Here is a 14904-nt window from a genome sequence, read left to right on the forward strand (position 1 = left end):
GGCCAAACTAACCAGTCATAACATCAGAATTATAAATACCTGAGAGAGAGTGAACATCCCAGGACATTGCTTTATGCCACTCCCAACAGAAATACCCCAGGTGGATGACTTTTATAATCAGGAGCTCCTCAGTTGCTCACAGTAAATTCCACCAAGAAGTTTACAAAGACTTATGGCTAGAAAAGCCATACCAGGTAATTTACTACACTGCAGGGCAGTTGTACTCTTTCATATGGGGTCTCTATGAGTCACAGTCAACTCTATGGCACCTAACAACAACACAGAACCCAGCAGAAGTGAGAGCAGCCCTAGTGCTATCTTTACATGTCTTCCTCTGGGGACCCTACAGGGGAACTGCTGCTCTCTGCACAGATAGGGGCCTGCCAGACAGTAAGAAAGAAGACAAATGTTTGCTCTCCATTGGCGTTTATAGTCAGGCTAACCCCATAGTTCTGAAAAAACTCTCCCCAAAAGTCTCTGCACTTCTGTTTAAGAAACTGTTTAGAGATAGAGGAAATGTCAGGTTCTCTGCCCAGATGTTCCTGAAGGGCACTTCTGCCTAAATCCCACATCTAATACCTACCCACCCAGAGATACCTATATAGGGCAACATATGTTATGGTAGTACATATATAGTAGTATATAAAAATTACACATACACACACACACACACATGTATATATAAAATAATATACAGGAGCTCTGGTAGCGTGGTGCCTAAGGCATTTGACTGCTAACCAGAAGGCTGGTGGTTCAAACCCATCAGCCACTCCTCAGAAGGAAGGTCAGGCAATCTACTTCCATCGTGATACTACCTTGGAAACCCAAGGAGGGGTTGCTATGAGTTGGGTAGGACTTGATGGCAAACAACAACAAATTAATAATATAATATAATATAACATAATATAATATAAAATATAATATGTGTTTTTAGATGCTGTCAAATTGGTTTCAACTCACAGTGACCGCATGTACAGCACAGCTGCTCTTCCCACTTGTGGTATTTGTGTTATAGCAGTACTAGATAACTAAGACAACCCTTCACTAGAATGACCTCATTCACATAAAAAGGAAAACCCTATTTCCAGATAGGATCACATTCACAGTTAGAGGGTCAGGAATTCAACACATGTTTTGGGGAGACACACTTTAGTCATAGCATAGATGGCATTATTCTTGTCTCTAGCCTCTGTTTTCACATGGTCTGTTCTCCTGTATATCTGTGTCTAAATTTCCTCTTAGGAGGACACCAGTCATTGGATTAGGGCCCACCATAATCCACTAATACCTCATCTTGATTTGATTGCATCTGCAAAGACTATTTCCAAATAAGGTTATATTCAAAGGTACTGGGGTTAGGACATCATCATCTCTTTTGGATATACCATTCAACCCATAACAGATACTGTTGTTGTTGTGTGCTGTTAAGTCAATTCTGACTCATAATGAGCCTATAGGACAGAGTAGAACTGTCCCACAGGGTTTTCTAGGCTGTGGTCTTTAGGGGGGAGTCTGGTGGCATAGTGCCTAAGGCATCTGACTGCTAACCAGAAGGCTGGTGGTTCAAACCCATCAGCCACTCCTCGGAAGGAAGGTTGGGCAATCTACTTCCATAGTGATATTGCCTTGGAAACCCAAGGAGGGGTCGCTATGAGTCGGATCCAACTCCATGGCAGTGAGTTTGGTTTGGTTTTTGGTGATCTTTGTAGGAGCTGATCACCAGGTCTTTTCTCCCATGGAGTGGCTCTTGGGTTCAAACTGCTGACCTCTCAATTAACAGCCAAGCTGTTAATCATTGCACCAATAGGGATCCTTATAGCAGTTACTAAGAGTATAATTTCTCATCTGAGTCAACCATCTACTAGTGAGGAAACTATTGCCCCCACTGCAATGGGCTTTTGCTCATGGTCACACAGCTCATAACTGCAGAGGTAGGACCAGGACCAGGACTTCTGTTTCTCAGTATGTGGGTAAACACTGGTGCTGACTTTGAAACCCTAACCCAAGTACTGGTGTCTGTTTCTGTCCCTTCCCTCCCTAGCCACTCCTTCCAGGGGCTGAACGCCAGGTGCAGGGCCTCCTGAGCAAGTATGGCCCTGGGAAGCTGTACCAGGTGACGAGCAACATCAGTGGGACTGGGACTCTGGACCTGACACTGCCACGGGGCCAAATTGTGGCCCTCCTTCAAAACAAGGACACCAAAGGCAACAGCAGCCGCTGGCTGGTGGACACTGGGGGTATGTGTGTGACCTAGCGGACTCCTCCTTTCCTTCTGGGAAACTACCCAACAGAAGCTAGTGGGGATACATGGGCACTCTTGAGGCCAGCATAGGGCTGTGCGAGTTCAGGATGGAGATAAGCTCACATGAAAATGCAGGACTTGGGGCACAGTATAGGGCTTAGTATGACTCAGCAGTGCATGAAATGCCAAAAAGAGGATTTCAGTCTTTCTTTGAAGCATTCATTATCAAGCACCTACTGTGTGTTGAGTGCTGTGCAAGTAAGATGAGGACCCTGCTTTGGGGACCTCACAGACTATTGTGAAGAGATGTATAGGGAGAGAACTTCAACATCACTACAAAATATGGAGGACATAGGCACAGAGAAGGGATACTTGGATCCTGGCTACATTAACAGAAGTCTGATATCCAGAAACTGGAGCTCTGGTAGCACAATGCCTAAGGCATCAGACTGCTAACCAGAAGGTTGGTAGTTCAAACTCACCAGCTGCTCCATGGAAGCAAGACTGGTCTATCTGCTTCTGTAAAGATTTACTACCTCAGAAACCCAATGGGGGTTGCTATGAGTCAGAATCGACTCGATGGCAGTGGGTTTTTATTTTTATTTTTTCAAATCCAGAATGAGGAAGGTGATTATCTTGCCCCAGTGTGGCATAGTGCCTAAGACATTTGACTGTTAACCAGAAGACTGATGGTTCAAATCCACCAGCCACTCCTTGGAAGGAAGGTTGGGCAATCTACTTCTGTAGCAATACCACCTCAGAAACCCAAGGAGGGGTTGCTATGAGTCGGATCTGACTTGATGGCAGTGAGTTTGGTTGTTTTTAGAATGTACTGGCCCTTGGGATGTGCTGCTGCTTGGGTGTGGGTGCCCTAGTGTGGTAGACCTAGAGGCAAGGTGGCACCATGAAGCTAGGAAGAGATGGTTGTGAGGCTCAGCAAAATATCCTCCAAAGTGGGTCATGTGACCCACAAAATGAGTATTAGGATATCCATGGACAGTTTTCCGTACATCAGTAAACACCAAGCCAGTTGTCATTGACTCTGACTTGAGGTGACCCCATGAATCAGAGTAGAACTGTGCACCATGGGGTTTTCAGTGACTGATTTTTTGGAAGTAAATCACCAGACCTTTCTTCCAAGGTGCCTCTGGGTGGACTTGAACTTCCAGTCTTTCAGTTTTCAGCAGGCATGTTAACCATCTGCACCACACAAATCAAAACCAAAACCATTTGCCCTTGAGTTGTTTCCAACTTATGGTGACCATGTGTTTCAGAGTAGAACTGCCTTCCATAGGATTTTCATAGCTGTGACCTTTCAGAAGCAGATTGCCAGGGCTTTCTTCCAAGGTGCCTCTGGGTGATTTCTAACCATCAACTATTCAGTATTAGCCCAGGGCTTAACTGTTTGTGTCACTCAAAGTTGTACTACCCAAAGATTCATTTTCCCCCTGTAGACAGTTTTTATTGTAATTGATACCTTGGTATTTTAATATGTATTAGAATATATATATAACTAATACATAAACTGATCATTTTATTCATATTATCGAATAGTACAAGACTACATTTTCAAAAGTGGGTCCATTAAAAAATTAATTACACAGTGCAAATCAGGCAAAAAACACAGAAGGGCACTCTCATGAGTCAAGTCGGGGAAATAATGGAATGGGGATTCAAGGCAAGTCCCTTGGGGTCAAGAGACTGGGTTTGAATCCCAGTCCTATTGATCTACTAACTACATGATCTTGGGGAAGGTACAGATCCTTTCATTTTATGCTTCAACCATAAAATGGAGATAACAGTACCACCCTCAAGCTGATATGAACACTAGATACTTAAATGCTGGCACCTAGAGCTCCAGTGGCGTGGTGCTTAAGGCATTTGACTGCTAACCAGAAGGCTGGTGGAACCACCAGCCACTACTTGGAAGGAAGATGGGGCAACCTACTTCCATAGAGATACTGCCTCAGAAATGCAAGAAGGGGTCACTATGAGTTGGAATTGACTCAGTGGCAGTAAGTTTGGGTTTTTTTTTGGAGACCAACACTAAATTTTCTATATTAGAAGGATCTAGGGGCACTTGGAAAGGAGAAAACTGTCCTAAGGGGAAGAAAGCCCTTGATGTGAGTCACCACTAAAGGAGAAGGGGGGCCAGTGATGCCAATATCAGAAAAGTAGTCTTCATATCAGTCCAAGGAAGAGTTTTTAGCCTCCTTCAGAGCTGTTCAGAATGGAGTGGGGCTTCTTTTGTGGAGAATGGGCCCCCTGCACCCCTGGAGGTGTGCAAACATAAGTTAGAAACAGTAAGTGCGGGGAAGGAATACATATTGTGAGGTTCATAAAGGACCTTTTTAGATCCTCTTAGGGCTGAGAAGCTATGTTGGCAGTATTTGCATCCTTGACTGCCTCTGCTACTAAAAGGGATGGTGAAGATGGCCCATGGAGGAATAACATTCTACATGTCCCCTAGGACAGCGTGGGTACTTGCCAGCTGGGAAACTGAAGCTGTACCATGTTGTCCCCAGTGAGAAGGAGCACCAGGGTCAGGCGGGACCACATGAAGATTCCCGACATCTAACACCAGAACCCATTTTGGCCCCAGTTTCCTCTGTCCCAACCATGACCCAGGTGAGTCTGGGATGGGGTACGGCATGACTCCCATGACCCCTTGCACTGGGCCTTTGATTTTCCTCCTCTGTCAGGTGTACAATCCTCCTATCTGGAAGACCAGTGTCCTGACCGGGGGTGGTGGTGGTGGTGGTTTGTGCCATCGAATTGATTTTTGACTTATAGTGACCCTGGGAGCTCTGGTAGCATAGTGCCTAAGGCATTTGACTGCTAACCAGAAGGCTGGTGGTTCAAACCCACCAGCCACTCCCTGGAAGGAAGGTTGGGCAATCTACTTCCGTAGTGACACCACTTCAGAAACCCAAGGAGAGGTCGCTATGAGTCGGATCTGACTCCACGGCAATGGTTTTCATTGTTGTTGTTGTTGTTGTTATGTGCTGTCGAGTCAGCCCTGACTCATAGCGACCCCTCCTTGGGTTTCCGAGGCAGTATCACTACGGAAGTAGGATTGCCCAACCTTCCTTCCGAGGAGTGGCTGGTGGGTTTGAACCGCCAGCCTTCTGGTTAGCAGTCAAGTGTCTTAGCCACTATGCTACCAGAGCTCCTTAGTGACCCTATATAGGACAGAGTAGAACTGCCCCATAGGGTTTCCTAGACCAGTTACTCCACAGAAAAAAAATGAGGCAGTCTGCTTTTGTAAAGATTTACAGCCCTGGAAACCCAATGGGGGTCACTATGAGTTTGAATCAACTCGATGACAGTGAGTTTCTTTTGAGTTTAATCTTTATGGGAGTAGATTGCCAGGTCTTTCTTCCTGCTGAGCTGCTGGTGAGTTTGAACTGATGCCCTTTCAGTTAGCAGCTAAGTCCTTAACAATTGCACCACCAGGGATGGGACCAGGAAAAATGGGTCCTGGTACAGATTTCATTGTGGTTTCCCCTGCTGCACCAACAATAAAGGGCTAACCCCTTGCTCTCCCCTCCCCCCACCAACAGCAGAACAAGTGGGATTCTTTGTTCGTTCATTGATTCATTCAGAACTAGCCAGGCACTGTGCTAAATGAGCGATATAATGATGAACAAAAAAATAAATCCTAGTCCTTGCCTTCAAATTTACAATTCTGGGCATGGGGAACACAGTGATTGATAAAATAATCACAGAGATAATTGTTAAGTCTTTGCAGCAATAAGTGCTACAGCCCCAGGTGCAAGAGAGGTTCATGAGTGGTTTTTCTAAGAAGAGTGATGCAGTTTCTCAGATAGGACATTGCATAGGAGTTAATTTGATGAAGGGGCTGTACTGCAGGTGGGAAGAGCTCTCCACAGAGTGGCACAGTACATGCAGAGGCCCAGTGGCAGGAAGGGCAAGGGTTCTGTGAGGAGCTGACAGAAGCAAGTGTGGCTGAGAAAGGGCAAGGGGCCATGTAGAGGAAGATGCTGCTGGAAAGGGGGCAGGGGCCAAGCCGCCAAGGGATGAAGTGCTACTACTTGGATGAAACTTGAACAATATGCTAAATGAAAGAAGCCAATCACAAAGAAATGTATATGTATGGTTCCATTTATATGAAATGTCTGTTGTTGTTATGTGCCCTCAAGTTGGACCCGACTCATAGCGACCCCTCCTTGGGTTTCCGAGGCAGTATCACTACGGAAGTAGATTGCCCCATCTTCCTTCCAAGGAGTGGCTGGTGGGTTTGAACCAGCAGCCCTCTGGTTAGCAGTCCAGTGCCTTAGGCACTAGTAGAGACAAATAAGTAGAGACAGAAAGTAGATGAGTGGTTGCCAGGGGCTGGGAGAGGAGGGAATGAGGAGTGACTGTTAATGGGGATCAGATTTCTTTTGGGGATGATGAAAATGGTCTGGGACTAAATGTAGTAGTAGTTGTGCAACCCTGTGAGCATACTAAAAATGACCAAATTGAAACTTTGAAGGGTAAATTTTATTGTATGTGAATTATTTTTCAGTTTTAAAAAAAGAAAAAAAAGTGATGGGAAGCTATTAAGAGTTTGCTGTTGCAGGCATGGGGTCCTTGATGGGGGAGCATACTCAGTGGGGAGTGTGAGGCTTGGATGAGATAACAGAGCCAGGCTGGACATACTGTGAACCTCGGTGAAGGAGATCACCATCACAACGTGCAGCAGCGGTGAAGGAGGAGCTTCAGAGGTGGTGGATAAGCCAGAGAAGCGACCTAGATAGGGAGCCAGAGGCGGTGAGGACCAGGTGGCTGAGAAGCCTGGAGTGCTCTGCTGGTGGGTGGATGTGGGCAGAAGCCCTGGCCAGCGTGCGCCACACACCTTGGAAGGCTCACAGGGCTGCTTTCTCCTAGTCATTCTCACTCTTTTGGCAGAGGATACACAAGATCATGCCAGAAATCATGGCCACTTCACCAGCCCCAGCCCTACTGGAGAAGGAAATAAGGTGGTCCCTACTGCACAGGCATCAGCCAATGTGGGGGTATCTCTAGGATCCCTCCCCACCCAGGGAGGGGGAGCTAGATTGCCCCACTGCTGCCCACTCTGGGTGCTGTGAGGCTGGAGCACATGCACCCCTGTCCTGCCTTTGCCCATCAGTGGGGAGGAGTAGGGAAATGCAGAACAAAGGGGGAGGGCTGGGGCCCACCTTCAGACAGGAGTTCAGTGTCCTGGGGTCCTGTGAGCTTCAGAATCACCCCAGGGTGCTGCAGAAACTCTTGTGCCTTCACCTCTCACATTGGCACAGCTGTCTGTCTGCCCAAACAATCAGCTGCCTCCTCTTTGTTCATGGGGCTGTCCCAACCCCTCACTCCTTGTTGTTCCTGAGCCTTCATCAGTAGTCATAACAGTAAATGATGAAAGTAATAAAAGCAGTGTGCATTTACCGAGCCCTACTGTGTACCAGGCACTGTGCAAAGCCCTTTACATGGTTTGATTCATTTACTTCCTGTAATTACCTTAAACCACACCAAAGCCAAACTCACTGCCATCGAGTCGATTCCGACTCATAGTGACCCCCTTTGGGTTTTCAAGGCAGTAAATCTTTAGGGAAGTAGATTGCCCAGTCTTCCTTCAGTGGAGCAGCTGGTGGGTTTGAACCACCAACCTTCTGGCTACCAGTGAAATGTCTTAGGCATTGTGCTACCAGAGCTTCTTTATAATTACCTGGAGGGAGAATAGCATTACTTCCATTTTGTAGATGATGAAACCAAGGCTCATAAAAAAAACCCACTGCCACTAAGTCGTTTCTGACTCATAGTGACCCCCACTGGGTTTCTGAGGTGGTAAATCTTTACGGATGTAGATTGCCCAGTCTTCCTTCCGTGGAATGGCTGGTGGGTTTGAACTGCCAGCCTTCTGGTTAACATTCATATGCCTTAGTCACTGCACCACCAGAGCTCCCACTAAGGCTCAAGTGGTTGTTTTTGTTATGTGCCATCAAGTCAGACCTGACTCATAGTGTCCCCTCCTTGGGTTTCTGAGACAGTATCTACTATGAAAGTAGATTGCCCCATCTACCTTCTGAGGAGTGGCTAGTGGGTTTTGAACTGTCAGCCTTCTGGTTAGCAGTCAAGTGCCTTAGGCACTATGCTACCAGAGCTCCTACTAAGGCTCGTAGAGATTCTTTATCAGCCTAATAAAAGTACCCTGCTCCAATTTGTTCTCTAGTTCAATGCCTTTCCTAAACAGTAACCAAATCACCCATTTCTCCTCCAAGCTTAGAAACTGGTCTGGGCGGGTGGAACCCTTAGTTTGGGCTGAGGAGGGCTGTATTCTGCTAGTCATTCCCACTAGGAGGAAAAGTCCTCTGCTCACTGAGATGGCAGTAGTGGGTTGAAAGTCTTCATCCTGAGGTTAGATAGCCTAGGTTCACATTCTGCTGTGTGATTTTGTATCAGTTCCTTGACTTCTCTGAGTTTCAATTCCCTTATCTGAAAAATAGGGCAGATAGAATTAAAGAGTTGTTGTGAAAACCTAAACCAGGTAAAATGGTAGAAGAGTGACTGCCACATAGTAAGTATTAGCTGCAGTAGTAACTGCAGAAGTAGTCCTTGTTAGCACAAAGGATGAACTTGGGAGGTGATGGATAGCCAGCAATGGGATCCAGAATCAAGAATGAGGAATGGGATGAACGACCTCTCTGGGTTGAGTTTGTCTGTCTGCTCACCCTGACCATGTCGGTGTTGCTCCCCATGTGTTTCAGGTGGTGGCAGTGTACCCATTTGTGGCCAGAAGCAGCCATGAAGTGAGTCTGCAGGCAGGCCAACTGGTGACTGTTCTGGAGGCCCAGGACAAGAAGGGGAACCCGGAATGGAGTCTTGTGGATGTGAACGGACAGAGAGGCTATGTGCCCTCTAGCTTCCTGGCCAGAGCCCCAAGCCCAGCTCCATGGGGCTGGAGACTGCCTTCTTAGATGCCCACCTTGGAGCCCAAGTTGCCACAGGGATGGGGGAGGCTCAGAGGCTGTGACCTGGGAGGGAAAGTTTGTGAAAAAAAGGTGTTGGGGGGGAAGAGATCAGGTGAGGTGGGGTGAAGGGCACCCAGAAGGCAGCCAGAAGAGGTGGATGGGCCTTCTAGAGTGCCTGGTATGGGTGGACATGAAAGCGTCTGTAGTATTCCCAGGGCTCCAGCCAGGACTCTTATGTCCACGTAAAGAAATGGTTACAACTTTAGGTCACTACATTCTAGATGGCAGGTCACAGCCGATTGGCCAGAATGTGCATTCAGCTTTTGGCCAGTCTTACCTGTACTACCCCTGTCTAGGCCAGTCCATGGGACTAAGTCATGCAGGTGAATGCTACCTGTCTGCTGTGTGGTTGTAGGAGAAGTGGAGAACTGCCTGGCCTGACAATTCACCTAGATGTGGTTTCCAGATGTGGTGTCCAGAGACACCATAGCTGAGCAGCCATCCATTATTCCTCCATACTAGTCACCTCACCACTGAACCCCTGGGCCCTGTGAAGAGAGAGCTCTGGATTTGTCTATGCAGTGGCAGGGCTTCCAGGAGATATTGTCTAGACCCTGAGTGGGAGCATGATCCAGTCACAGCTCTGGAATGTATGTGGGCAAATGCAGAGGCTGCCCTAGGGAAGAAGGGATTTTCAGGGTGTGTTAGGTGGAGTGCATAAGGCTGTTGGCAGCAGTTGTACATTGTAGTTGTGTTCTCTGGATTAGGGGACCAAGTGACATGCAAATCATAGAGGAAGCTCTGTGAAGTAGGTGATTAAAGGTGTGGTGGGTGGGGGAGTTTCGTTAATGTCTTGATTTCCTGTTTCTGGGTAGAAGGGGAGTCAGGGAGAATCCCAGATCGTCCAGGAGGCCAGTGAGGGCCTGGAGGCAGCAGTTGACATGATGTCCTTGGCTGTGGGAACTTAGACATATGACACAGCCTCAGTTTTTCCACCCATAAAGGCCTAGTTCCCAGGGCTGTGGTAAGAATGACTTGAGGCTAAGGATGTGGAGGCTCCTTGTAAATTTTCAGTGTGATAATAGTGTCAATTACCATTGGTAGCAGGTGGCAGTGGCAGTGGTCTCAGGTTGATCCTAGCCATCAGCTGGCCCAGGCTGGCACTCCCATTCCCTTGCCCACAGCAGACATTTTTAATCAACATGGCGTTCTTTTCCATAAACCCTGGTTCTACCTCAGGATCCTTCTCAGTACATTATGCTAGATAGCCCATCTCTTGAACTCAACTGAGATCAAACCTACTGTCCATCCCTTTTTAGAAACTAGAAATTGAAGTCTCTGAAAACAGTTCCTGTTCAGGGAAGGCTGACCCATTGGGGCCCTTTTGGGTGCTGTCCCTGGAAGAGCCTCATCTCTAGGTTGTTGCTTTGGACTAAAAGTTACTGCAAGATTCACAGATGGGAGAAAGGTGATCCCATGTGATCTTAATACAAATGACAAAGTTTGAAACCAACCCACGTTAGAGTGTATGTCAAAACAGGTGGCAGTTAAGATTTGTTTCCAAGGTTATCACTGTGTTATTATAACTGCAGTGCCTAAAGCTGTTAGCTCTGGTTTTTGAAGGGCTTTTAAGAATCATATACATGTCTGTGTCAGATAGTAAGTAACTTCCCTCCTCTGGGCTTGTTAAAGCATGAATTCTCAGCATAATGCAAGAGAAACCCAGTCCCTTTCTCTACAAATGGTTTCTTCTTCTTTTTCTTTCCTGCTCAGATTTTTTACAAAGATAGGAAGCATACTGGAGCAGATAATATAATAGAAGACCCATTTGTTCCACAAACACTGATAGCCTACTGTGTGTTGTCACTGTGATGGGCTCTAGCACGATGTGGTCTTCAACTTAGCTGCTTACTGCAGTTACACTAGTGAAACTAGCGACTGGGTCAGGATCCCACCCTTGAGATCCTGATGTAGTGGTCTGGTGTATGGCCCGGGCTGTACAAACTCAGAAGTTCGCACCTCTGACCATACCACAGGTATTTCCAGTATATGGTCAGAGGTGCGAACTTCTGCCCTAGAGATGCAGCAGTGGAAGAGAGACTTGTGCTCAGAGACATCCGTGAGCTCTGAATGTGCATGTGCCCTGTTTGAGCTTTGTACTAGATGTTTCAGGAGGCCCCTGCTGAACAGGCAGCTTTAGAGATGGTTTGAAAAAGGACAGCTATTCTGTCAGGTCCCAGAATGTATATTTATTAAGTGCCATTAAAAGGGACCAGAATGAAAATTGGCTGTTCTTGTAGGCATAAGGGAGAGAACTAAAATATACTTGGAACCAAGTCTGTCTCATGAAGGGAAAATAAAAATGTATTCAGTAGCACATGGGTTATGGTTTCTCATAGACTAGGAGGTGAGATTAAAAACCACTGAAGGGTGAGAAAATGCATATTGAGAAGATGGAGAATGGCCTGAATTTTCTCCAGGGGACTCTCTGTAATTTGCCTTTTTTTTTTTCCCAAATGCCTAGAACCATTGCACTGTGTCTTATTTATTTCACTGTTGGGCTGTCACATACTAAACTTGTGAAGATATTTGCCTATGAATCGAACAAAACATCCAGACATTGAAGATTGATTCACAAGGGTACCTCTTGCTCCTTGCGATGGAGTGAGATCTCTTTAACTCTTTGGGCCCCAGCCCAGTGTGGGACGTGAGAACAAGATTGCAATATCAAAGGAAAGATGAATGAATTCTTGGTGAATATGATGAGCACTGTCTTGGTGAGTAGCTGATGTGAATTGCTGGAAATAAAGAATTTCATAGATGAAAATGTCTCTGAGATTTGTATGACTCTAACAGGAGGTACAGTGGTTAGAGCATTTGGCTGCTAACCAGAAGGTCAACATTTCTAATGTACCAGCTGCTTTGTGGAAGAAAGATGTGGCAATCTGCTTTCATAAAGATTTACAGCCTTGGAAACCTTGAGGGACTTTCCTATAGGGTCCGCTATGAGTTGGAACCGACTTGATGACAGCAGTTTGTTTTTCCGGTTTAACAATTGGCTAGTTGGATGCTTCAGTGTGCCATTTATTCATTGAACACTTGCTGTGTTTTGGTTACTTCATGCCACTATAACAGAAATACCACAGGTGGATGCCTTTAACAAACAGAAGTTTATTTTCTTAGAAGCTTGGAGGCTTGCCAAAGGGGCAGGGAGGCCACATCTTCTGACCTCCTCTAACCACACAAGAGGAAGACAGAATCACTGACATCAATAGCCCAAGGCCTATTCCTGCAAGGCCAGTCATGCTGCCTCCCTCCAGCCCTTGCACCAACCTTCCTCCTGCAACACCCACCACTTCTCTGCTAGGTTCGATAATTCGCTGCAGTGGCCACACACAACTCACAGATTATGGGCTTTATTAGGGAAGCACCAGGCTACAATTCAAGTTCAGGAACTACACTCAGTCTCTCTCAGCCTGCCATCTCTCAGCCAACAGTCTCTCTCAGTCTCCCAGCAGCATGTGTCTCTCGGTGTCTCTTTCTCAGCAGTGTGTGTCTCTCGGTGTCTCTTTCTCAGCAGCGCATATCTCTCAGTGTCTCTTTCTCAGCAGCGCATGTCTCTCAGGAGTGTGTTTCTCTCAGCAACATGTCTTTCTTAGCCAGCAGTCAGAGAGAGACTTCTTCTGCCTCTAGGAGGGCTCCTTTTGAGCCTGGCAGAGTGGCTAAACTAACCAATCATAACATCAGAATTATAAACACCTGAGAGAGAGTGAACTTTCCAGAACATTGCTTTGTGCCACTCACAACAGAAATACCCCAGATGGATAACTTTAACAATCAGGAGTTCCTCAGTTGCTCATGGCAAATTCCACCATGGAGTTTACAAAGACTTATGGCTAGAAAAGCCATACCAGGTAATTTACTACACCACAAGACTAGAAGTCCAAATTCAAAGTGTCAAACTCTAGGGGCTGGGTAAAAGCCCCTTGACCTTGGGCTTCAGCTCTGTCTCTTGCTTTGGGCTCACTGGAGCTGGAGGCATCTCTTAACTCAGGCAGCTGCTAACTGCTGAGGCTGATAAACTCAAGGTTGACAAGTATAATAGCACAGTCCCAAAATTATCAAACTACATGACAGGCCACTAATTCAAGTCCATTAACAGTCCCAAGATTGGCAGACAACATGGCAAGCGAAGACTTGGCTACATGTAGGATTCAAGCATACCAAAAGCTGGGGACCTTCCTCAAAGCTGTTGCTTATATACTGGAAGCAGACCACATCCCTAAGGCAGCTACTCAGCTGCTCCAGTAGATTCTACCATGGTGTTGATCACCAGTCTCACCATGGGAAATAACTATGTCTAGCTGCTCAGCCACTCAATCAGGCCTAGCCAAATTGACACATAACCTTAAGTACCACACTATATACATAAAAGGCAATTTCTTTCTTGTATTCATTCAACAACTGTCCACTGCATGCCCCTGATGCCTCCAGGAGCTGGCCTTTGCTTCTGGGGAACAGTGAGAAATCAGACAGATCGAGTCCTTGTTCTCCCAGAGCCCATACTCTGGTGGGGGAACAGACAAGGCAACAGTTTCATACAGTGTAAGTGTTAGGATGGTGGCAGTAGTGGTTCAGTAGTAGATTTCTCACCTTCCATCTAGAAGACCTGGATTTGAGTCCCTGCCAGTACACCTCAAGTGTAGCTACCATCGTCTGTCAGTAGAGACTTGAGTGTTGCTGTGATACGGAACAGGTTTTGGCGGAACTTCCAGACTAAGACCAGGAAGAAAGGCCTGGCAGTCTACTGAAAATAGCCAACGAAAAGCCTACATGTTATTTGTCATTTTGTTTTAGTTTGTGGAAGTCATATATATATTTATTAGATTCTTAATGTATATAATGGTTTCCAAAGATAGTCTCGGTCGGTAGCTTTTCTTTTCACTTTTTTGGTAAAGTGTTTTGATGAACAAAAGTTTTAAATTTTTATGAGGCCCTATGTATTTACTTTGCCTTTTGCTGTTTGTGTTTTTGTTACTATATTAGATAATCCATTGTTAAAAGTTAGGCCCAACAGTGTTGCCCCTGCATTTGCTTCTAAGAATTTTATAGCTGTAATTTGAACATTTAGGTCCTTAATCCATTTTGAATTTGTTTATATGTATGGCGTGAGGCATGAATCCTGCTTCATTTTTCTGCATGTGGAAATCAAATGTTTCCACCATTTATTGAAAAGACTCCTCTTTCCCTATTGAATGGAATGCTTGTCAAAAATCAATTGAGCACAGATGTATGGGTTTATTTCTTGACTCTCAAATCTATTCCATTGGTCTGTGTGTCTCTTGTTATGCCAGTAACAGGCTGTTTTGGTCACTGTAGCTGTAGAATATGTTTTAAAACTTTGACAACAACAAAAAAGACGAATAACTCAACCACAAAATAAGCAAAGTGCTTAACTAGACATTTCACCAAAGAGGACATTCAAATGGCCACCAAACAGAAAGGATTTTCAATATCATTAGCCATCATAGATAGCAAATCAAAACCACAGTGAGATACCATTTCACTCCCACTATGATAATGGATAGCATAGTGCCTAAGGCACTTGACTGCTAACCAGAAGGCTGGTGGTTCAAACCCACCAGCCACTCCTCGGAAGGAAGGTTGGCATTCCTACTTCTGTAGTGATACTGCCTCGGAAACCCAAGGAGGGGT

The 14904-nt window shown here is 45.9% G+C and overlaps 1 protein-coding gene across 1 annotated transcript in view; it reads left to right on the top strand.

Moving 5' to 3' along the window:
* Positions 1-9195, top strand: part of ARHGEF37 (Rho guanine nucleotide exchange factor 37) — a 39193-nt gene extending 29998 nt beyond the window's left edge. Inside the window, exons 10-12 of the mRNA XM_007943599.2 lie at positions 2042-2237; positions 4713-4870; positions 8986-9195. Of these exons, the coding sequence (XP_007941790.2) occupies positions 2042-2237; positions 4713-4870; positions 8986-9195 (564 nt within the window). The remainder of the gene's footprint in view (positions 1-2041; positions 2238-4712; positions 4871-8985) is intronic.
* Positions 9196-14904: the final 5709 nt, after the last annotated feature.

The sequence above is a fragment of the Orycteropus afer genome, unplaced genomic scaffold (assembly GCF_000298275.1).
Source record: "Orycteropus afer afer isolate SDZICR_OR568_19922 unplaced genomic scaffold, OryAfe1.0 scaffold00110, whole genome shotgun sequence".
Taxonomy (NCBI): domain Eukaryota; kingdom Metazoa; phylum Chordata; class Mammalia; order Tubulidentata; family Orycteropodidae; genus Orycteropus; species Orycteropus afer.